General features: G+C 47.1%; 1 protein-coding gene across 1 annotated transcript in view; it reads right to left on the bottom strand.

The window, feature by feature from the left end:
- GAD1 (glutamate decarboxylase 1) overlaps window positions 1–23455 on the bottom strand; it is a 72738-nt gene that overhangs the window by 34464 nt on the left and 14819 nt on the right. The window contains exons 3-5 of the mRNA XM_084812593.1: window positions 17262–17423; window positions 12271–12513; window positions 838–928 (exon numbers count right to left, since the gene is read on the bottom strand). Of these exons, the coding sequence (XP_084668719.1) occupies window positions 838–928; window positions 12271–12513; window positions 17262–17423 (496 nt within the window). The remainder of the gene's footprint in view (window positions 1–837; window positions 929–12270; window positions 12514–17261; window positions 17424–23455) is intronic.

The raw sequence follows: 23455 nt of genomic DNA, 5'->3' as shown, positions 1-23455 counted from the left end.
CCCCCCACAAGCCTCCAATACATTGTGGAACAACACAACCGTACAACTACTTTATTTTTCTCAATATGGCTTAGTTGCCACAGTGCCATATAAGTGAAACCCCTAATTAATCCATCTACATGCCTGTCTACTCACCATCAATTATCCTTTAGTCTAATAAGAGCAGAGTCTAGCCCCAAGTGGAGGAAAACGAGCAGGCTTAAGCTAATCAACTAGTCTGTCTTTGTTTTGGTTTTGGCACACTTAAGTGATGTTTTTAACCTCAGGAAGGTTTATATGAGCAAAGGTGTGTTTGTTTGTTTGTTTGTTTACATTTCTATCCCGCCTTTTTTCCTCCTTAAGGAACCCAAGGCAGCGTACGTAGTCCTTCTCCTCCTCCAGTTTATCCTCACAACAACAACAACCCTGTGAGGTGGGTTGGGCTGAGAGTGTGTGACTGGCCCAAAGTCACCCAGTGAGCTTCCATGGCTGAGTGGGGACTAGAACCCGGATCTCCCTGCTCCCAGTCCAACACTCTTGCCACTACACCACACTGGCTCTCGAGGTTTGAAAGGCCTCTGCTGTTTTAAAATAACAATTGCAGCCTTCCAACACTGGCATTTAATGGGAACTGTGTACTCTCTTATGCAAGTAGACTCAGCCACCTGGCACTGCTCACAGCAGTGCTACCACTGCCGATGTTGCCCAGTGCCACATCAATGTGCCACTTCCTCCAGGTAAGCCCATTAGGAACCACTGATGGAGAAGGCATTTTGCCAAGGGCCCCCTTGAACTTGGACCTGGCCCTGGCTTTGACTTTTGGTACATATACAGAGAGAAAAGCAAGAGGGTGCTTACATGTTTGTATTAGCAGTAGATGTCAGCCATTCCCCAGCCAAGCCAATGATATCAAGCCCTGTAGAAAGTTGGTTGAAAAACCGAGGATGACCTAGAAAAATGAATGACACAAACTTAGGGATACTATGTATATATAGCTTCTATTTCTCTGAGGTTTCATATTCTTCCATCAATACCGCAAACAATCTGATCTTCAAAGATCTATAGCACAAAGTTATACCTTTAAATTAGAAATGCTATTTATTGTTTGTTATTATATGTAACTAGGAGACAGGTCTATAATTTAGGTAGGCAGAAGAGTGAGAGGAATAGTTAAGTCCATGGATTTTTCTGCTCCTTTACACGGACATTTTTGAGTTCAGAAGGCATTTAGCACTTAATTTGTATGTATGGAAAAAATAAATCATAATAAATAGGGATGGGGATGTTTATCAGGTTGCTCATTGCCTAGAAATTATCCCTCCCTGCCCAACTTCGTTAAGCCCTACAGATCAGGGGTGGGCAGACTACAGGCTTGGGGGAACAACTTGATTGTCGTTTTTTACTAGATCCACCTGCTGCAGCCATGATGGCTCAGTGGGCCAGGCGTACACTTAGAATTAAAGAAGAGTAAAAGCGCATGCCCTGAGCACATGCTCGGCCCAGGAATTTGTTTTCATTCCCAGAGCTGAGCTCTTAGGCTTTTCACGTAAAATTCAATCTTGGTCCTCTCCTCTCCACCAAGTTTCCTTTGTTTCAGCAGCCAGAGAGAGAAAGACAGAGAATTTTACTTGTTACTATTGTTAAACAGTTGGAAGGCAGAAACCCATGCTAATCTACTGTACGTCACTCAGAGGTCTGCCAGTAGAACCTGATCTATCTTTTGCCCACCCCTGCTATAAAGCAGCTTTCCCCAACCTGGGACCTTCCAGATCTGTTAGTCAACAACAACCCTCATGTGTGGGACACATATACTTTAAAATGTTTCAGATGATTGAGGGTTGTGATTGTCATTCATCATTCATGTCTACCCCACCCTTCATGCAAGGAACTCAGGACAACATTAATGGGGTTTTCCTTCTCCATTTTATCCTCACAACAATCCTGTGAGGTAGATTAGACAGATAGTGAATGGCTCAAGGTCACCTAGTGAGCTTTGTGGCCAAGCTGGGATTTGAATCCAGGTCTCTCCAGTCCAAGTCTGTCACTCTTATCCATCACAGGCTCTCATCACTATGCCTCTGTAATTCCACCACAGGGAATATCCGGTAGTTGCCCATGACACTCATACAACCGTCTTCTAAGTATGTGAGATGTGCGGCTTTTGTAGCAATCATGCCAATCAAAATAGGAACAAATGATCTGTGCGGGAACTGTGCAGCATTTTGCTCACATACAAAACACAGTGCATAAGGTGCTCAGAAAACCTGGTCTTCCCATTAAAGAAATGCAGCCTTTCGGCCACATGCAACAAAGGAGAAACAAATTTGCATTTATTGGGTTTGTGTGAAGGTATTCAGAGTCAAAGCTACCATCTAGTTGTAATTTCATTTTAAATCAGGAAAATGTGGAATTAAATGGCATGTTTAAAAAGTCTGTTTTATTTCCAATTTTCACCCAGTAGTCTTTTATCAAGTGAACTTCAGCAAAGAAGAGTTTGTTAGAGAGTGACTAGATTCAAATGACACACTGTGGCTCACTGTGGGTTATTTAACACACAATGAGCCTTGGTGCCCCCTTCTTCGGGATTGACGGGCTGTGCGCACCGGGTGAGCATGTGTTATACAAGGGTTAAACAATCCTTGCATAACCCGAAAACAGACCTTGGGTTATGTGAGGCTTATTTAACCTTCGCATAACCCATGCTTGCTGGGTTCACATGACATGACAACCTCTGAGCAGGGGTTGCATATTCAAAATGGTGTCTACATGTGCCCCACACATGCCACAGCCTCACCGTGGGTTAAATAACCCATGGTGGATTGTTGTGTCATGTGAACAGCCCTAATGGCACACAAGCTTGGCTCTCCCTTGCTCTGAGGGAGTAGGTAACTCAGAAAACATGTTTCGTGCAAAACCCTGCTGGCACTCCAATGGCTTGTTCTGACACAGTGCGATAAAACTGGTGAAATTCAGTGGCCAGCAGTGAGAAAAACACTGTCAAATCATATTAGGACTTGCATTAAGGTTTGATGCACACCCAAAAGGGCCTTATATGAAACTTAAATCCAATCTTTGTGACGCTGTTTCACAACTTCAGTGAAAACACATTTACAGTTTGCCGCACCACCCTTCTCTGTTAGCAAGCATCACAGGCTTTTGCTAAAATGTGTCTGTAAGAACTGCAAAATGAAATCCTTTATATTGGGAGGGGTGGGGGGGGATCCTGTGAATAACTGGATTCACCACCATCACTACCAAGATTTAGTGTCTGTTTCTCAATCTGTTGAAATCCATAGCAAAATTGGAGATGATCCAAGACATTTTGATGCCCAAGACACCATAGTATAATATTATAAAAATACTATTATGGGTGGCCCAGCCAAGCCACAGACAGTTATGGTTGGGAACACCATTTTGTGTGTTTTCCCCATAAGGGCAAAAGTCAGTTTTGGGGGCATATATTAAAGTAGATAGATGCCACCTGTCCTTTTACAGTACACATAATTCTGCTGGTGGAGTTGCGTTGCTTCATCCTATTGAAATGAAAGAGCCAAGCCTGTGCATGTAATAACATCCAACAGAGACTTGGGTGGGTGAGCTGGTGGGGTCGATTTGACCCAGTGCTACCCACCAGGAGCATAGGCAGGAAGGCCGGGGCGGGGGGAGTTGCCACGGTTTATAGAACCTCCATCTCTATCACCAGGAAACCACTCCACCTTGGAGCAGGCTTTGATGGGCTGCGCCTGGTGTTGGGCCATAGAGATAGACTGGGGATGCTGCTGGTGTACTGCCCACCCTGCTGCCCAATGACCTCCCTGACCGAAATGGCAGTCTCGAGTGTGATATTGGAGGAATCCAGGATGGTGGTTCTGGGTGGCTTCAACTTCCATGCTGAGGCTGTCTCTGGAGTTCCAGCTCTGGATTTCATGGCCTCCCTGAGAACCATGGAGCTGTCTCAGTTTGTCATCAGCCCAACACATGAAACAGGGCATACCATTGATTCGGTTTTTGCTCCAAGCTATGAGATGGGTAGTCTGAAGATTGGAGGGGTCCAAGTAACCCTATTGTCACGGTCAAACCATTTCCTGGTGAGATTTGAACTCACGGCACTACTTCCCTCCTGCAGGGATGGGGGCCCCATTCAGATGGTCCGCCCCCAGAGACTGATGGAATCCAATCGATTTCTGAATGCTCTTGGGGATTTTCCAGTGGAGCTGGTGATCCAGCTGAGGCCCTAGTCTCACTGCAGAACAGTGAGATGAGGAGGGCCATCAACTTGATTGCGCCTGAGTGCTCTCTCCAGTGCTGTAGAGCCCACTCTGCTCCTTGGTATACCGGGGAGCTGCGGTCAATGAAACAGGCTGGATGTTGGCTAGAGCGCAAATGGCATGAGACTCAAAGCGAAGATGACTGAGCACACTCTAGAGCACATAATAGTGCCTATTGCATGGCAATGCAGGCAGCAAAGGCGGCTTATTTTACTGCCTCATTTGAATTTTTGAGTAGCCGCCCAATGAAGCTCTTCCAGGTGGTCCAGGGCTGTTAACACTCTCCCTGGTTCATAGGGCCCTGGTCCCCTCAAGGACCAGCTGTGACCTTTCTGCGTCACACTTGGAGGACAAAATCATTTGTCTCTGCAGTAAACTTGATGCTGCTGTTAGTGCAGTTCCAGCTGAGGTGTCTGATGACACCATCTGCCCGATTTTGTGGGATCAGTTTCAATTGCTGTGGCCTGATGTGGACAAGGTGCTTGCAGCAACGTGACCAATCATGTGCCCTCTTGATTCCTAACACTCCTGGCTAATAAAAGCTAGGGTCCAGGGTGATTGGATGGGTCCAGGGAATGATAAATGCTTCCCTTTGAGAAGGAGTGGCCCCTGCTGTCCTTAAGGAGGCAGTAGTGTGACCATTCCTGAAGAAGCCTACCCTGGACCCAATGGTATTAGACAACTACTGCCCAGTCACAAATACCCCCTTTTTAGGGAAGGTACTTAAGAAGGTTGTGGCAGAGCAACTGCAAGCATTCTTGAACGATACTGATTATCTAGACCCATTTCAGTCTGGGTTTTGATCTGGTTACAGGACTGAATCAGCCTTGGTCACCCTGATGGATGACCTTTATCAAGAGAGGGGCAGGGGGAGTGCAACCCTGTTAATTCTGTTCAACCTCTCATCGACTTTTAATACCATCAACCATGGTATCCTCCTGGATTGACTCTGTGGGATGGTCATTGGAGGCACTGTGTTACAGTGGTTCTGGTCCTACCTGTGGGGCTGATTTCAGAAAGTAATATTGGGTGACCATTCCTTGGCCCCTTGGCAATTAAGCTATGAGGGTTCTGCAGGGTGCCATCTTGTGCCCACTGGTGTTTCACATCTATATGAAGCTACGCGGAGCAGTTATTAGGGGATTTAGAGCCAAGTGCCATCAGTACACTGATGCATGCAACTGTATCTCCCTGTGTGACATCTGAATCAGGTGAGGCTGTACATGTCCTGGATCAGTGCCTGGACTCAGTAATGGGCTGGAAGAGAGCTAACAAACTGAAACCGAATCCTGGCAAGATGGAAGCCCTATGGGTGAGTGGTTCCCAGGTTCGGGAGATAGGTGCATTGCCTGTTCTGGATGGGGTTGCACTCCCTCTGAAAGATCAAGTGTGTAGTCTGGGGGTACTCCTAGATCCTTCAACGTCGCTGGAGGCCCAAGTGGCTGTGGTGGCTCAGAGTGCCTTTGACCAGCTTTGTCTGGTTCGCCAGCTACATCCTCTCCAGGACAGGGATAGTTTGGCCATAGCGGTACAGGCATTAGTAACCTCAAGACTGGATTACTGCAACGAGCTCTATGTGGTGCTGCCCTTAACGCTGCTCTGAAAGCTGGAGCTAGTGCAGAATGCAGCAGCTCGGCTGTTATTGGGAGCTGCCCATTTCAGCATGCAGCTCCTTTGCTGAGCGAACTGCACTGGCTCCCTATTTGCTACTGGGCCAGGTTTAAGGATTTAGTACTAGTACAGAAAGCCCTAAACAACTTCGGATGAGGATACCCGAGAAAGCACCTTCTCCCTTACCAACCTGCCCAGTCACTGAGGTCATCAGAGGGCATGCTCCTGGTGGCTTCACATCAACCTATGGCCTGATTGAAGTCTACCCGGAGAAGAGCCTTCAGTGTGGTGGCCCCTTTCCTATGGAACTCCCTGCCTTTGGAGGTCAGGCAGGTGCCAGCTTTGTGCTATTTCTGGCACCTCCTGAAAACATCTTTATTTCAGGAAGCCTTCCTTGATTGACTGGCCATGGTTTATCAGAAGTGTATCTTTTTCAAAATAATGATTATTATAATGTGGTGTTTTATTCTTTTATCCTATTGTGTATCTTTTACTGTTCACTGCTCTGAAATCTGTCTAGATATGGAGCGGTATACAAATGTTGTAAATAAATAAATAAACCCATCATATACCTTGTTTTTATATGATGGCACTTCTAGATACACATACACACATAACATTGGAGCCATAATACTGGTGTAATCACTGTGCCTCATCCAGATGCCTTACGTGCTGATACAACAACAGTACATAGGGCCAGGCCTAAAGAGCTGAAGTTTGTTTTATTTCTGTGCTCCACTGATCCTTAGAGAGCTTGGGTGTGTGATAAGTGCTGGAGGCTATCTCTTCTGCCACAGTGGTTCAAAACCACAAGCCAGAACTCTCCTGAGCTCTCCAATGGGCACAGGAATGGCATCTACTTTATTTTTTTTTTTTTAAACAAGACCTCTGAGGAAGAACTTTAAACAAACAATTCAAAAATTAAAAATTTGAATTATATGCAGGTTCAAAAACTTGTATATTTTATCATCGTCAACATCATTTTAGCCTGCTCCTCTGGCAAACAAAACTCTCAGAGTGGCTTACATACAATTAATAAAAACAAGACAGTCCTGCCTGCAGGTTTATAATCCAACAAATTATGGTTGGTGTCAAGATCTGCCAACTCCCAGAGCTGGATTCAGATGAGTGCTCCTCATCAGAAGAGGACTTGACCACAGGCCTCTGCTTGAACCAGGCTCAAGGGGAGTCAGAGCCCGCTGACGGAGCTCCTCAGACCACACTCCAAGAAGATATTCCAGCGAAGGAACTGGCATAAGTGGGGAGCCTAATGCTCCCCAACTTGACTTGCTTCCCAGTTCTATCATCTCCATGGTCCACCAGGTCCTCAAAAACAGAGATGGCAATGAATCCAAACCGAAGCTCAGATCTAACGGCACAGTACTCTCCTGGCTGCACAAGATATCACTTCCTTTTCAGAGGAAGAAGTTTTACCTTAAGTATGGTCAAGATCAGGGCCCCCCCACTAGTATACAAGGCAGAGTGGGGCAGCCAGGCACCCCCTTACTACCACCTGGATAGTTCCCCAGCTGTTCAGCACTTGGCCTTCTGGCTTTGTGTGTGAACCTTGCTGAAGCTGCTGTGGGTTGGCAGTACTGGACCTGCTAGGCCTTCACGGAATGTATTTATTCATTTGTTACATTTATATCCCTCCTTTTCTCCAAGGAGCCCAAGGCGGTATACATGATCCTCCTCCTCTCCATTTTATCCTCACAACAACCCTGCAATGTAGGTTAGGCTGAGTGGCCCAGAGTCACCCATGGCAGAGGGGGAATAGAACCCAGATCTCCCAAGTCCCAGTCCAACACTCTAACCACTACACCACACTGGTGTGGTGTGGCTCTAATGGACTGCTTGCCTGTCTTGCTCCAAACACTGAGAACAGGTCCATTGGTTTGATATAAAGTCTGAGGACGGAAATCAAAGCCCCATGCATGCTGGAGCTCGGAAAGAAAAGCTCTGCGCACCATTGTACACAGAGCATTGCCCCACTCATAGGAGGGAACAGGGAAGCCCCTGTGCCCCCATAGCGCTTGAGGCACACAAAAGGGCTGCTGCATGGCAGCTGCCATAATTTCCTATCCTGATTTCCCCAAGGATTTGGAAATCTTTTCCTAACTGACTTTCCCCTTTCAGAAGCTTTTCATAGGAAGCCCTTCATAAGAAACTCTCTGCAGAGATGCTAAACAATACAATAGGTGCTAGAAGTAGAGGCTCAAGGCTGAGGAGCACCCGGCCACCCATTTCCAACCCTCTGCCCTGAGGCAGATTTCTTTATACAGCAGCTCACATCCACTCCATGCTTTGTCAGATCAGATCAAATGTCCAGCTAGTGATTCAATTTTCTGTTTTTATCAGTGGCTGCTGTGATGCCTCTGGAAGGCTAAAAGCAGGCTATGGGGGTAATATCTGCCCCCTGTTGTTTGCCCCTAGCAACTGGTAATCAGGGGTATTACTGCTAAATATGGAAGTTCCATTGTTAGGCTTAGCCTGCATGATTATCCAGACTAAATTAGAGACATTAAGGGCACAATCCTATGCATGTTTAGACAGAGGAAAGGCCATGCTGGCTGGGGAATGCTGGGAGTTGTAGGCCTTTCCTCTGTCTAAACATGCATAGGATTGCGCCCTAATGCTGTCTTCAATTAGCTAGGAGTAAGTATCATTGAACTCAATGGGTTGTATCCAGTGTTGGTCCTGCTTAGAGTAGACTTGTCCCATTCATTTCAATGGGTCTACTCTAAGTAGGACCAACATTGGATACAGCCCACTGGAACTTACTTCTGAGTAGACATGTGTAGGATTGCACTCTGAGGGTGCTGGGGCATGTTGGCATGGCCAACTGGGGCATGCTGGAAATTGTAGGGCTTTCTCTGTCTAAACATGCATAGGATTGTGCCCTAAAATGGGGAAATGTGCCACATACTAGAAGTGCCAGCATAATCTTTTGGGAATTGATTGAAACAAACAAAAGGTCTCTAGCTCAGTCTCTCTCTCTCTCTCTCCCTCTCTCCCCCCTGCCCCCACACACTTGGTTGGTGGCCAATCAGACCTGGGTGAAAATGACTCCCAGTCTTACTAATAACAGGGTCTGGGTCCCAGCCAAGTGAGCATCTTATTGAATGATCAGTTGGCAACTTTGTGTCAGAAGCCCAGTTCTGCAGGAGGAGGAGGAACCTGCCCTGTTATTGCTGAGGTTCATATTCAGATGAGTTTATTAGTCATGAACATTTTTCTAGCAATGTAGATTTGAAGCATTTCAGGCAACCTTCCAACTTGAAAATTAAGGACTTTTAAAAATGAAGTTGGCCTGAGTATACTCACACTCACTAAAGAATGGGAAAGATGATGATGGAAATTATATTTGATATCTTACTCTGAAATGACCTAGAAACACTTGCCCTGTATAATGAGTTACCAGTAGGGTTGCAAGTATTAATGATCCTATGACTCCAAGTCCCTCCTTTCCTTTCTTTGTTTTGGGGCATTAAATGTCTTGGGAACATAAAGAAGAAAAACTGCAAATTCAGACTCATTTATGCCCTCATTTACCTAATGATATTGTTCCCCCGAGATACAGGCGGGTTGCATTTCATCAAGTGAAAGAGATTACGACTTCTCAAGTGTGTAAGTCTGGGCTGTCTACACCCAATGTTGCATATGCCCATTTGAGTGACAAACGGAAATGCCAACAGGGCAATAAGACAGGAGTCACTGGGGGGCAGCGGGGCATGTTGATGTCAGGTAGCATGCACACTAAGCAGAAGGTGGATTGATTTAAATCAAGACAATTTAAATCAATGATCTAAAATTAGCCTTTTCCTCAAGTTTCCCATTGATATGACTTCATATATTTCCTAAACGAAGGTTCAGATCTGACTACTAGACCATAATACCATTAAGGCTGCAGTCCTAGACCCATTCCGCTCAAAGGGACTTGCTTTTGAGCAGAAATGCATAAGATTGCACTATAATAATAGTATTATTTAATAAATAATAATAGAGTATTATTTACAATGGGTTCAATCCAGATTTAGGCGTGTGCAACTGGGCCAGCGGAAGTGGACTCACCTGTTCCTTCCTCCCCACAGCAGCCTCTCCAGGCCCCTGAAAATGCTACAGGGAACCCATCTGAATGGGGTGATCTGTGGTGTGTGGGGAGAGAAGGGAGATGCCCAAAAATCTGGTAGAGGCACCTTTCGTGAGTGGAGCCCTTTTATTCACGGAAGGCAGATCCTGGATCCAACCCACTGTTTCATTGGCTCTTACAACCAGTTGCACTGTAGATAGTTTGCATGCTTTCCTTTTTTCTTTTACCTATAGAGGAAATGTCTTCAAAATATTCCCATACAGGGTCTTTCTTATGATTAGTATCCATGACACTTCGTGAGGTTAAATAGGAGGATATAGGAACCTGCACACTGGACAATGCTTCTTCTCTTTTCTCCTGTGCTGCTTCTTTCAGTTTCTCTCTGCCTTGGCCCAGCCCCCACTCTCACAAAATGGAAGACCAAACAAAAAATGAAATGCCCAAGACTGATAGGTTGAAGCAAGGTTTTATGGTCACTGGGCAAACCAGAGCACTTTATTTTCATGAGATGAAAATGAAGGTAGAAGATAAACACTTGTTTTGAGAAATGATCAATTTGGATCTTCATTTATAGATTAAAAAAAGCCTCCTTTAAGGGCACAATCCTATGCATGATTGGACAAAAGAGGTCCTACAACTCCCAGCATTCCCCAGCCGGCATAACTTTGCTGGCTGGGGAATGCTGGGAGTTGTAGGACTTTTTTCTGTCTAAACATGCATATGATTGCACCCTACAGCAATGTATTTGGAAGTGGTTGCGATACTAACTGAGATTAACTGTAGAGCGAGAATGATTCTATCCAGGTTAATACAAATCTACTTGTTATTTTCTTAACATTTCATAAAAAAAGAAGTTTTTTTTAAAAAAAAAATCTGCTAGGTGGAGGGAGAGTTGCCCTGCTCTCCCTGTGGTGCTCCTGTCAGAAGCAAGTCCCTCTGAGTTGCTCTTAGGTAAGCATGCCTCAGGTTGCAGCCACAGCATGTTTATCAAAGGCCTGAAGTTTTCAGAAACATCTTATGGGTTCTTATACCAACTCTACCTTTACCAGCTAACGAGCACCCCAAACTTAAACACCTGTGTTGGAAATATGTTCCAGTGAAACCAGCAGGTATACATCAGAAGTAAATCTGCTCAGGTATAAAGATAATTTTGTTCTCTTTTTCAGGGAAGTATGAGGGATAAGAAAACTATTCCTTCAGCCCAGGTCAGAGCAAGAATCTTATCCCCCATAGGAGCATTTCTCTCTCTCTCTCTCTCTCTCTCTCTCTCTCTTCTTCTACACTATCAAGGAGGTGGTCAAACTGGAGTAGAAATATTAGAGAGACTAAAACACCAGTGCCAGATCATTTTCTTTTGGGGAGGTTCAGCAGACTAATCATGTTTCCAGAGCTGGGTGTGGGTGCTACAAAAGTTCCCAATTAGTTGGCAGTGGCAGTGAGAAAGACCCTGTCCCTATTGTGTATGGCTGGCTAGCTTGCAGACTTGCTGCTTAGGAGATCCCTCTATTTCAGAACACACATGATTATTCTTTAGGAATACCAAAGTCTCTCTGGCCTGCTCATTGGCTCTGAGTTGTTCTTGTGGCAAACTGTTAAAAGAGCCTTGGTTTGTATGTTAAAGGCACAAATTCTGTTCCTTAAAAAAGGAGAAAAGAAAAGAAAACAAAACAGGAACTGTTTGACCCGAGGTGATAACACTGCTACTCAGTACAACCCTATGGATATTTACGCAGAAGTTAGCTCCACTGTGTTCAGTGGAGCATATACCTGAGTCAGTGTGCATAGGATTGCAGCTGTAGTTACTATGAGGTATATGTAAGACAATAGTAAGCTGCACAAATGTTCTTTTAATGCTGACTCTACCCACCCCTGGCCCATGAAGGCCTGCCCAAATAGGGGTCTTATAATGCCCAGGTATGAACATTTGCATCTCCAAGCAGAGGGGCTTCTACAGTTGTGTGGAGTTCATATTAAATAGTGCCACAAATATTGGAAGTTTAGTTGTGAAGAGTATTCCATGCTCATGAACACCAGGAAGAAACTATGTTCAGTGGATCATTTGCTCTGTCCTCTTACAGCATCATTCTTGTGCTCTGGCACCAGGCTAGCATGGATTACTTTGTTATTACTACATTTAGCTCTGACCTTTCTTCCACGATGGAACTCAAAGCAGCACACAACAAGTTCTGAGGTGGTCTCCCATGAAGGCACTAACCAAACCCAGACCTGCTTAGTTTCAGCCAAGATGCTTCTTGATATGTCTTCAGGCCATGCAACATCCCCACTTCCTTGTATTGTGCAACACCCAGGGCATTCTCTCACCTGTCCTGACTCCATATTTCAGCGTGTCCCTGCAGTCCACCAGGATCTGCTCTAGTGATTCTGGGTTGTCAGAGAGCTCAAGGTTGAAGCCTTCCATGCCTTCCAGGAGCTGGTGTGGGTGGTGGAAGTCCAGCACCTTGGTGGACCTGTCAAAGGTCTTCCTCACATAGGTCAGGAGAATGTCCACCACCTCCAGAAGGAACTGTACCGTCTGTTCCTCACCATTCTTGGCTGGCAACAAATCTGAGCAAGGGACCAATAAACAACCAACCCTGTTAGAACAGCAAAAGCGTTTGCAAGCTCCTTCCACACACTTTATCCTCAGTTGCCAAACTACTCTTCAGTTGGGGGGGGGGTTCTAACTCAAGAAAGTAGGTCCCTACCAATGATACCATATCATGATCTTCTGTTGCCATTAAATGACCTGCTTGCCATCAAAGGGACCAGACAGAAAATTCAGAAATGTAAGCCAGTGCTGGCTCCCAAAAGGCCCCCCTCCCTCAGTGAGTCTTTCTTCTCACCACCATTGTAACCAGCTGCTATTGCTCCTCATCCTCTTTCTCATCATTGCTAACCACTTGCTTGCTTAACAGGCGGAGAGCACCAGGGAGCAAGGAGGTAGTGGCATCTGCTCCTCCTCCTTCTCACCATTGCTGTTGTCTGGGCCACAGAGAGAGGCAGGTAAACAAGCAGGTTGCAATGGTGAAGGGGAGCAGCAACTCCAGGGGGCTCTTGACAGTGTGTCTCTGCTGGGGTGTGGATCCTTGGCAGGTGCCTGACCACGCCTACTGCTGGCCTTGATGTAACCTGACGCATCAAATTGTTGCTCCTTGTGGGCCATCATTCAGTTCTAAGCACCCAAGCCAAGAGGAGAGCTAAACAAACATACAACAGACAAGTAGAACTGAGGCACCCCGGAGCCTGTTGTACTCGGTTTAATGCTTTGTATAATCTTTTGACTAAAATAAACTGAAACTTAATTTTCTAAATATTTCTATTGTTTTTGGTTAGCACAACTCACTTAAAGGTTAATTTCAATACCCCAAGAGAATGATAACCCGGTAGGCTGGGCCCAGCCGTTAAATTAACCAGGTAGGCCAGGCATGTCTGGGCCTACCTGGAATTCCACCCCTGTACTGTCACCCCACCTGGTTTTTGAACAGGTGGGTATTTGAACCTGGGTCGCCCCAGTCCTCCTAGTTCAACACTGTGATCGCTACATTGCACTGGCTTGCTTATGCTACACATGGATTAATCCAGCATAGCTACTGCTACCACCAGCATCACCCAATGTGTATACCTTAGACCACTAAACATGGGTTAATTACTCCTTAGCACTATTTGAGCACTCCTAAGTGCTCCCAAACAGATTGTTTAAAATGGTACATGGGCAGAGATTTTCCTATCCTCTCAATGCATACTTCTGGGAGATATAGAAATTTCTGATCTGCATTAGTCACTGTGAGTATAAAACTAGGGTGTGGTAATTACTTCGGATTATTTTACACAGAACAAAAGAGTGCACTTGGCCTCACGGTCCCTATTACTTTTAACCATTCTTATTGTGAATATGGGGGCATTTAAGTCATCCTCCTTAAATGACTGTACACATGCCCTAAAGGACGATATCCTTCCAGCAGCCCACATCCCCATAAGGTTGGCAACCTTTTTATTCCTGGCAAGGTTCCTGTGCCTTTAACAGCTGATGGGCAGGTAAAACTTGAGGAGGTTTAGCTCTCATCACTGCATCTACTGGGAGTGGGGTGAGGGATGCCACTTGCTGACTTTCTGCTTGATATACAACTGTTAAAGCTAAAGCCACAGGAGCCCTGGCAGAAAAGCAGTTGGCAACTCTATCACGGTGTTGTTGAGCATGTTGGCTTTGAGTTCTTCCTAGCAAGGTGGGTCTTTAACTGGAGGGATGCCGCAGGTGTGGATAGAGAATGCTTCAACTGCTGGCCCTCTTCGGGCAAGCAACTTGGTGTTGTTGGGTTACAACTGCCATCATCCCTGACCATTGTCTATGCTAGCTGGGGCTGATAGGAGCTGAAGTCCAACAACATCTGGAGGGCCACATCTTGCCTGCCCCTGTGTTATAGGAACAAGGCAAATCCCATCCCACCTTTCCCTCAGGTTTCTCATTTATTTGGGCTGCAAACAGCAGCTGTCTTTATCAGAGGATGCTCTTATCAGAGTTTAGAGACAGAAGGCAGTTTTACAAACTGGATTCCCAAGCTGTCTCTCTAGGTCAGACTTCCTCAATCTGGTGCCCTCCAGGTGTGTTGGACTACAACTCCCAGCATCTCGCAGCCAGCATGCTGAGAGTTGTAGTCCAACACAACCTGAGGGCGCCAGACTAGGGAAGTCTGCTCTAAATTGTTGCTCCTCTCAGTACCACCCTCCTCCTTCATGTCATCTCTCTCTTTTCAGTGGAACCTATTTCTGAAGAGGATGGAATGAACTAAATCTCTGTCTCTCTGCTCTGAATATATGAAGAACAATAGACAACAACATCTAGTGGCATCTTGTAGATTAAACAGAGGTATAGCGGTACGATCTTTCATGGACTAGAGATCCCACTTCGTCAGAGACATGACGTCTGTCAGATAATCGCATACGCGCACTCTCACACCTGGGGGACGGTGTCAGTTTCTGCTTGTAGCAAAGCTATTTGGCACAGTGACCCAGTCAGAAGAGCTGGTTAGAAACAGACAGGTGGTTCCCCTTGAACGTTGGCCCCAGTGTTTACAATTGTTCCCACCCTACTCAAGAACAGATTGAGAATACCTCTGAATGCATCTTACTAAGTGGGCTATAGTCCATGACCCTTGTGTCACAATAAATCTGTTAGTGCAAACCTACATACACTTTCCTGGCAATAAGCTCAACTGAAGGCAGTGTGGCTTATTTCCGAGAAAACATGTATTAGGATCACACTGTTAGTCTTTAGGGTGCCTCAAAGCTCCTTTTAGTTTCATTTTCACTACAATGGACTAACATGGCTACCTCTCTGAAAGACAAGTGTCTTTGAGCATGTACAGAGTGTCTTTTACAACTCGCTCCCCGTGCCTCGATGTATCTGGACAAAGTTGACTTCCAGGGAGCTCTGCACCTCTCATTTTAGAAATTAACCACTGCGCTCTCACTCTTCCTTTCTAATACATGTATTCAAATACATTTATTTAACTTTAGGATACACTAATCGCTTACTATATAATTTTATCTCTGAAGAATCCACTCACTATCGTGAATATTAAGCACGCCTTTACTTATATAATAGCTACAGTCCATAAACTTTACTCTAGGCGGTAAGAGCCTTGAACTAGTCCTGACCGCGTAACTGAAATCCAGACCTCTTCAGAGCACACGCAGTTTCATGACTGCAATAATTCAGCAGGGTCGGCACCCTAGAGAAGCTAGAACAGCCTCCCCCACCTTGATGCCCTCCAGATGTTTTGGACGACAACTCCCAGGATTCCTGACCATCAGTTATGTTAGCTGGGGCTGATGGGAGATGAAGTTCAAAACAATTGGAGGGCACCAGGTTGGGGAAGGCTGGCTTGAACCAAACACTTCGGCTGTTGGGGATCAGCCTGTGTTGCCTTTGCCTACCTGCAGAAACTAACGTGGGGAAATGAGGAGCTACTTAGATTTTGTTTAAAAGCAGCTCTTTGGCCGATGAAGGTATCTTTTGTCTGCTGGACAGACAGATATGCCAGAAATAGACTTGGAATGAGGTGGGTAGGTAGAAGAAGGCTTCAAGAACCACCTACGCTGGAACCTGGGTAGGTCAGACCACCTAGTCCTGCACTAGAAGCCCCTGGGAAGCTCAAAAGCCGAGGAGAACGTAGACAACTAGTTGCTTTACCCCAGCTGCCTGGAAAAACAGGAGCAGGATGGGTGGGAACGCACCACACCCATCTCGTTTATCTACTCCAGATCAAGCCTCTCACTGAAATCTCTTTGGCTAATGAGTCTGTTAAGGAATCTAACAACCAGAGTTCTTCAGATGGAAGACAAAGCAAATAATTGAGGAGACAAGGGCTAAAAGGCTGCAAGATTTGGGGGTAAGTGTATGTGTATGTATGGTGGTGGTGGTGGTAGCAGCTAAGAGCCCTGCTGCATAAGGCTGAAGAACTATCCAGTCTGACATCCTGTTTCCAACAGTAGCCAGCCAGATGCATCCAGGAAGCCCATAAGCAAGGCCTGAGGGCACCAGCCCCTCTCCCTGTGTATGTTCCCAACATCTGGTACTCACAGATATACTGCCTCTGTGAATGGAGGGTCCATTCAGCTGTGGTGCCCAATACCCACTGATAAGCCAGTCCTCCGTGCCCATCTTCACATCTTGCAGCAGTCAGTTACATAGATTGGCAGTGCAATCCTATCCCTGTCTACTCAGAAGTAAGTCCCACCGAGTTCCATGGGGTTTACTCTCGGCAGGAAAGTGGGTATCCTTAGGACTGTAAACCAAACGATACTTCCCCTGGCATCTCACCGAATATCCAGCTATTCAACTTCATGGGATAATCCCGGCTTCTAGTCGTAGGACAGAGGCAGAAGAACTTCTCTCTCTCTCCACTTTCTCCACCCCCCCAGCCTTCCTCAGCCCCGTGCCCTCCAGATGTGCTTGACTACAATTCCCAAACAATCCATATTCATGGGAGTTGTAGTCCAACACACCTGGAGAGCACCAGGGCTGGGGAAGTCTGCCTCACACCAGGCATCGTTTTGTACACCTCCACCCTCTTGGTCCTCCTGGGTAGTAGCCAGTGTTAGTTCTACTTAGAGTAGACCCCTAGAAATGAATGCAGCGTAACTAAGTTGGTCGCGACGAACGTACCTCTCACATTCATTCCAGTGGGTCTATCCGCCTTGAGTGCCATTTCTGGTAGAAAGGCGGGGCACAAATCAAATCAATAAATAACAAGGGATGGGGGGGGGGGAGAAAAGGCGCACGAGAGAGGAGGAGGAGCAGACGTCGGATTTACCGCGGGCGTAGAGGTTGGAGAAGTCGGTCTCGGTCCTCCGGAACCGGGCTGCCTCCTTCTCGCTGTTCTCGCAGGCGCGCAAGTTCTTGGGCGACTGCCTCTCCTGGAGCGCGCTCACCAGCCGGCTCTTGTCCTCCAGGCTGTTGTTCCGTTGCAAGAAGCCTGCATCGTCGTTGCAAGGCGCACAGGTCAGAGGCGGCGGCGGGAGCTCGCTGCCCAGCGTGGGGCTGGCCCGGCCGTCGAGCCAAGCGGGCGAGGGCGGCCCCCCGCCTGCCCGCGGCCCTCGCTCGCCGCCCGCTGCTGCCGCTTGGCCGGGCCCCCCGCGCCGTGCCGGCGTGCGGCTGGTCGCTCGAGCGAGTCTCCCAGATCGAGGTCAGGGAAGACGGGTATTTATGGGGGGCGAGGCGTCGCCCGGAGGAGGGAGCGCGCGAAGGACAGCAGCGGCACAAAGCCAGGCAGGCAGGCAGGCGGCACGGGCGGGGAGGGAAGCCCACGCGCGCCCCTTTCCCTCGCCGAGTGCCGTGGCAAGCGCGCATCACGTCGGTCGGCGCCAGGGATCAGCCACCGGAAAGGGGAGGCGTTCAAGAGGAGTCAAGGCCAGGATGGCAGGCAGCGCCCGCCCCGCGGCCCTCCCGAGGCCTTCGATCAGCTTGCCTTGGGGGCGGGGGGCGGGAAGGCAGCCATCAAAGCCAGCGAACGGAGGGCCTGGCGTGGCTTGGACTGCCAGCAAAGGAGCCGCCCCGCAACCCAACCTTGGAAGCAGTGGAGGCTGGTTGCTCCGATTTCGGGGTGTGTGCGCGCGCGCGCTGTGAATCCATTCTGGATTTTAGTCAGAACCAGCCAGAACTCCGAAGGAGCTGTCCAAGGTGCTGGCGCTATTTGGGGTGTGTGTGTGTGTGTGTGTGTGTGTGTGTGTGGTTCAGCACCTTGGACAGCTCCTTCGGAGTTCTGGCTGGTTCTGACTGAAACCCAGAATGGATTTAAGCCCCACCGAATCGGAGCCACTAGCCTCCGCTGCTTGGAAGATTTCTTCTTAGGCAGCTGCGTTCCAGAACCTGGTTTTGTGGCCAGCCGTGGAACACAGAACAATAGGAATAAAGGCAAGCGTGCACGGGAACACGTGCAGAGTGCATCCCCCCGCCCCCGCCCATCCGGAAATTGATATGAGGGCGGCTTTCAGGACATGTCTTGTGGCTCCCAGGCCCCACCACCTCTCCCTTTAGATCCAACATAGTTTACTCTGTCCTCCTGCGCTGGATTTCGGAGCGAACCCCGCAGGGGAATCCTGTCCTATGCATGTTTACTTGGAAGTAGATCCCACTGTGTTCAGAGGAGCTTATTCCCAGGTAAGTGTGCAGTAGATTGCAGCCTTAGTCCCCAATCTAGACTACTTTTTATTTTATTTTTATTACCTCGCCCTATAAGAAAGATTTCAGGGTAGCTTACAACAAGAAGAAAACAAAATAATTTCAAACACACACAGAAACGAAAATATATGAAAGCACCATAAAATCCTGTGGGGAAGAAAAAATCAATTTAAAAGTTAAAGCAGATTAAAAGTCGTGGGGAAATAAAAAGGCCTTGGCCTGGCATCGAAAAGTGAAGTGGGCTCAAGGGGACCCTTTCCGGGGAGACCATTCCATAACCAGGCTGCCACCACTAAGAAGGCCCTTCCCCTAGAAACCACCCATGGCACTTCACCTGGCCGAACATTGGGAGAAGACCTGAGCCTCTGAACAAGGACTTAAGAGCTGGACACACGCAGTCCAATCCTGCACACGTTTACTTGGAAGCAACTTCCACTGTATTCAAATAGGACCTTTACGCCCAGGTCTGTAGGCAAAAGACTTGCATCCTCCTAGAAAGGCCACTCCATGGGCTTCAATGGGTTTGACTTATCTAAGAACTAGGTGCAAAATCGGCACATTCCTAAGGAGAAAGACAGTTTGACGATGTTTACTTTCCAAGCCAGAAATGTAAGACTATGGGAGGTTCTGCTACACAAGAGACACAATTGGTTCTGACAACTAGTAGACTCATGTAGAAGCAAGTCACACTGATTTCAGTGGTTTCAATCCACCAATACATTCCAGTCGATTAAATTCAACGTACACGGTCCTCACAGGTGAGATTTAGGGGAAATGCTGGCTCATAGGTAACACTAAGGGGGGTGCCCAATCCTATACATGCGTATTCACAAGATGCACTTTGTTGAGTAAGACGTACTTCCAAGTACATATATGACAGCACTACAGCCTTATTGGGACTTTCTTCCTCTTGCTGGAGAAGGTATTTATTTAAGATAGGGAAAATACATACGATTCAAACTGCCAGTTTTTCCGGGGGGGTTGGGGAAAGCTGGGAGGGGGAATCGTTAATATATAGCCCGTTTACTCTGGCACTGAAATTCGTCTTATTCGCAGGGGAATGCTTACGACTGCGATCCTAAATTCTTGATTTAGACGGACTTACTTCCGAATTAACAGACTGACAGAGCAATCCTGTCTGCTCAGAAGTAAGTCCCATTGAGTTCAATGCGGCTTACTCCCAGATGAGTAGGTATAGGATTGCAACCATAGGATCGGGTTCTAGGAGGGTGGAAGGAAACCTTCCCCGTCACAAAATGTGGTTCAGGTCGCGATCCTCTGTGTGTTTAAAGACGCATAGGATTGCGCCCTCCGTGCTCATACTCTGCAGTCCCCAGCGAATGTCCTTAATTGATTTGCTCCCACTGATAAATCGCTCGATGCTTTCAGCCCTGCGAAACATCCAACATTGCCGGGCTGTTCAGAGTTGCCATGGCAACGGATGCCCTATTATGTCTGGCTACAATGGGACAACCTCAGAGTCATCTCCTCTGGAAGAAGCCTGCGTGCCTTCCCGTCACATCATCTGAAAGAACGGCTCATTTGGGGGGAAACGAATGCCTTTTGCTTCGCTTTAGTCCGTCAGTTTTATACACACATACACACAGTACACTCGATTTCAAAGCAAGTTAATTCAAAATCAATGTGCTTAGGGGGAGAGGGACCTGGGACCTGCTTTTTATAATTCCAGGTGTCTTCGAAATAGACTTCAGGGGCAGGGTTTTGTCTTTAGCCTGTTTATATACGGGGGGCGGCAGCAGTAACCCACCATACAGATAATTTCGTTTTGTTTATTAAATGAGTATCTCGCATTTCCACTAAAATGTGCTAACCTTTAAAAAAAGGGGGCGGGGGGAGCCTTCAAAATAAAACCAAGAGCGATTAAGCCAAACGCTAGAGCTGCGCTTAGCTTCTATTCAGAGAGTTTCTAGATGCAATGAAATTGGGCTGAAATGAGAGAACCAGTGTGGTGTAGTGGTTAGTGCTGGACCAGGACGACTTGGGAGTCCCAGGTTCTAATCCCCACTTGGCCATGGAGCGCAGTGGGTGACTTTAGGCCAGTCACTGACTCTCCGCCTAGCCTACCTTACAGGGTTGTTGTGGGGATGAAATGGAGAGGAGGGGGACCATGTAAGCCTCCTCGGGCTCCTTGCAAGAGGAAAAGAAGGGGGATATAAATGTAATAATTTATAAAGAACACGGGTGTGTGACTGCGAATCTTACTGTGTAGCCCAGTCCCGATCCTGCAAGTCCCACCGAGCTCAGTAAGTGCAGGTGGGATTGCTCTGACATGACTTGGGAAGTGCAGCCCGGCCTCACTGAAGCCAACTCGAGTTCTGCTGTGGACTTCAGCGGGGTGCGGATTGCGCCCAGCTTTCGTCTGAGCGCCTCGTTGTCGTGCCTTGAAGAGACAGACGAGCGTGTGCAGAAAAGCCCCCGCGAGCCACGGCTATTTATGTCTTTCCTGTCACTTTGACTCAGCTCCCCCCTTGGGAAGCCTCCTTTTCTTCCGGCTCTGTTCCTCGAGATGGCGGCAGCAGCCCTGCTGCAGAAGAGGAAAAGGAGCCCGAAGCGAAACGTCCCATAGACTTCAGTGGCTGATGGGGGTGGGGGGGGGCATGTGTCAAGCTAGGAGGAAGCGCTCTCTCGCGCGCTCTGGAGGCGAAGGACTCTAGACTGAAATCGACTCCACATCTTGTGTCTTCGCCAGCGTGGATTGTGTATTGGGGACGGGGGAGGGGGGGGAGAGGAAGGTTCTCCTATAAAGTTACCCAAAAACTTGTGCGATCCACAACCCATCTCACTTTCTACTCTGAAGAGGATCTGCCTACTGAATCTCAACGGCGACTCCGTTGCTAATGGGTTTTTAGATTGCTACTCAGAACGGGAGGACCTATTAAGACACACTCTTCCTATCTACTTGGACTACAACTCCTATCATCCTGGACCATTGGCCATGTTGGCTGGGGCCAGGACCGACCGGAGGATAAATAATGCCCTTTGGCGACCCTCCCCCCCCCCCGGTCAGTTTTGCAGGGCCACTCAGAAGGTTTATGGGATCTGGTGCAAGTGTGATGTCCATCGAGAATGACATTGCTCGAAACCTTGATCTCTCCGCCACTGTGCTACAGTTTGCCCAAGCCAGAGTTCGAAAAGCCACATTCTGAGTAGTGGCCCTGTACTGTGCAACACAGCAGAATTATCACAGGTTTTGCTTACAATATTTTTTGTTTTGTAGCAGTTCCTATCTTTTGGTAAGCATTCTCTTTTAGAATAGCCATTATTTTTATCTTTAAAAACAATAAAAAAATAAACAAAAAAGGTAACTAGCTGACCTCTTACCGCTTTATTATTATTATTTACATAGTGCTTATAGTGTTTGCAATACCTGAAGTGCGAAGTGCTCAGTAAGGTTGCCTCAAAGTAAAGCTGCGTTTCCCTGATTTTTAGCTACCGCAAATGACATCAAAGTGGAAACTGAAAAAGAAACACACTTTCAAGCTGACTGAAAGAAGATCATTTCTGTAGTTACTACCCATACAAGCTGTAGAACCTTGAAAGAAAGGTTACTGGACACTTGCTTTTTGCCACCCTAGCTCACTGCAGACACTACATTAAAAAAACACAACCACTACACTCAGTTTGACCCCTCTCAGATCAGTTTAGCGCCCCCCCCCCCGAATTCTGTGCTCTGGGCAACCACCCACCTCACCTACCCCTAAGGCTGGCCCTGGCTGGGGCTGATGGGAGTTGTAATTTAAAACCTCTGGAGAGACCCAGGTTGGGAAAGGCTGAATTAGTCTGAGAGAGGGTGAGCAGCCCAAGGGGGATTTGAACCCAGGGCTCTCCTATTTTAATGAGCTTTTTGATCACAGAACTTTAACCGTCGAGTTTTAGCCTATAAAGAGACTGGACATAGAGAAATCACTGTTGTTCAGACAATATTTTCCCATGTGTGTGAATGTTTTGACACCAAGATAACAAAGTTAAATTCCAGGTTGTGCTGAAGTTGCCAAAAACGGGGCGGGGGGAGAGAGGTTAGGTCCCTTGAGGTGAAGCATCCACAAAATGTGTTAGAGAATGGGATGGAAGTCTGCATGCCATGAACCCCAAGCTAGTAACTTGGCAGATATGAAGAGCACAACCCAGCTAAAATCTACCCACTCTCAAGTACCTACTTAAGGCTGCAATCCTATACACACTTCCCTGGGAATAAGCCCCACTGAAAACAATGGATCGTTCTTTGAGTAGACATCCTTAGGATTGCACCGTAAATCTAGGAAGTAACAGCACAAGCCAATACATGCATACTCAGAAGTAAGTCCTATTGAGTTCTGTAAGTAGGTATAGGATTGCAGGTAGCAATGCAATTATTTTTACGTGTCAACTCAGAAGTAAGCTCCACTGAATTTAGTTGGGTTTACTTCCGGGTAAATATATACAGAATTGCAGCCTAAATAGGCTTCACTTTGGTGGGATCATGCCCAAAGTCTGTAGGAATCACATCGGTCTGGTAGATTAAGAAAAGGGCACACCGGTGACCTGGTAGACTAGGAAGTCTTGGACTTTGATTTCTGCTTGGCTAGGCTATTTGATAACCATCACTGAACCAGACCATAATTATTTCTTTTCTTCTGAGCATCCAGAAAAATGATGAGCGTCCAACTCTGTAGACTTCCAGAAAACTTAAAGCAATATCTGGTGGATTCTATGTAGAGCTGGACAGGGTCCCCCGCCCCTCATTTAATGATGGGATCAGTTATTCTTGTTTTAAAAACCCAGCTGAACTTATTTAAGGATGGTGTATCAGGAAATCAACTAATAAAG

This window comes from Heloderma suspectum, chromosome 1 (assembly GCF_057233095.1).
Source record: "Heloderma suspectum isolate Gila_16-S chromosome 1, 16-S_ref, whole genome shotgun sequence".
Lineage (NCBI taxonomy): Eukaryota > Metazoa > Chordata > Lepidosauria > Squamata > Helodermatidae > Heloderma > Heloderma suspectum.
This window is presented reverse-complemented; position numbering and strand designations above follow the sequence as displayed.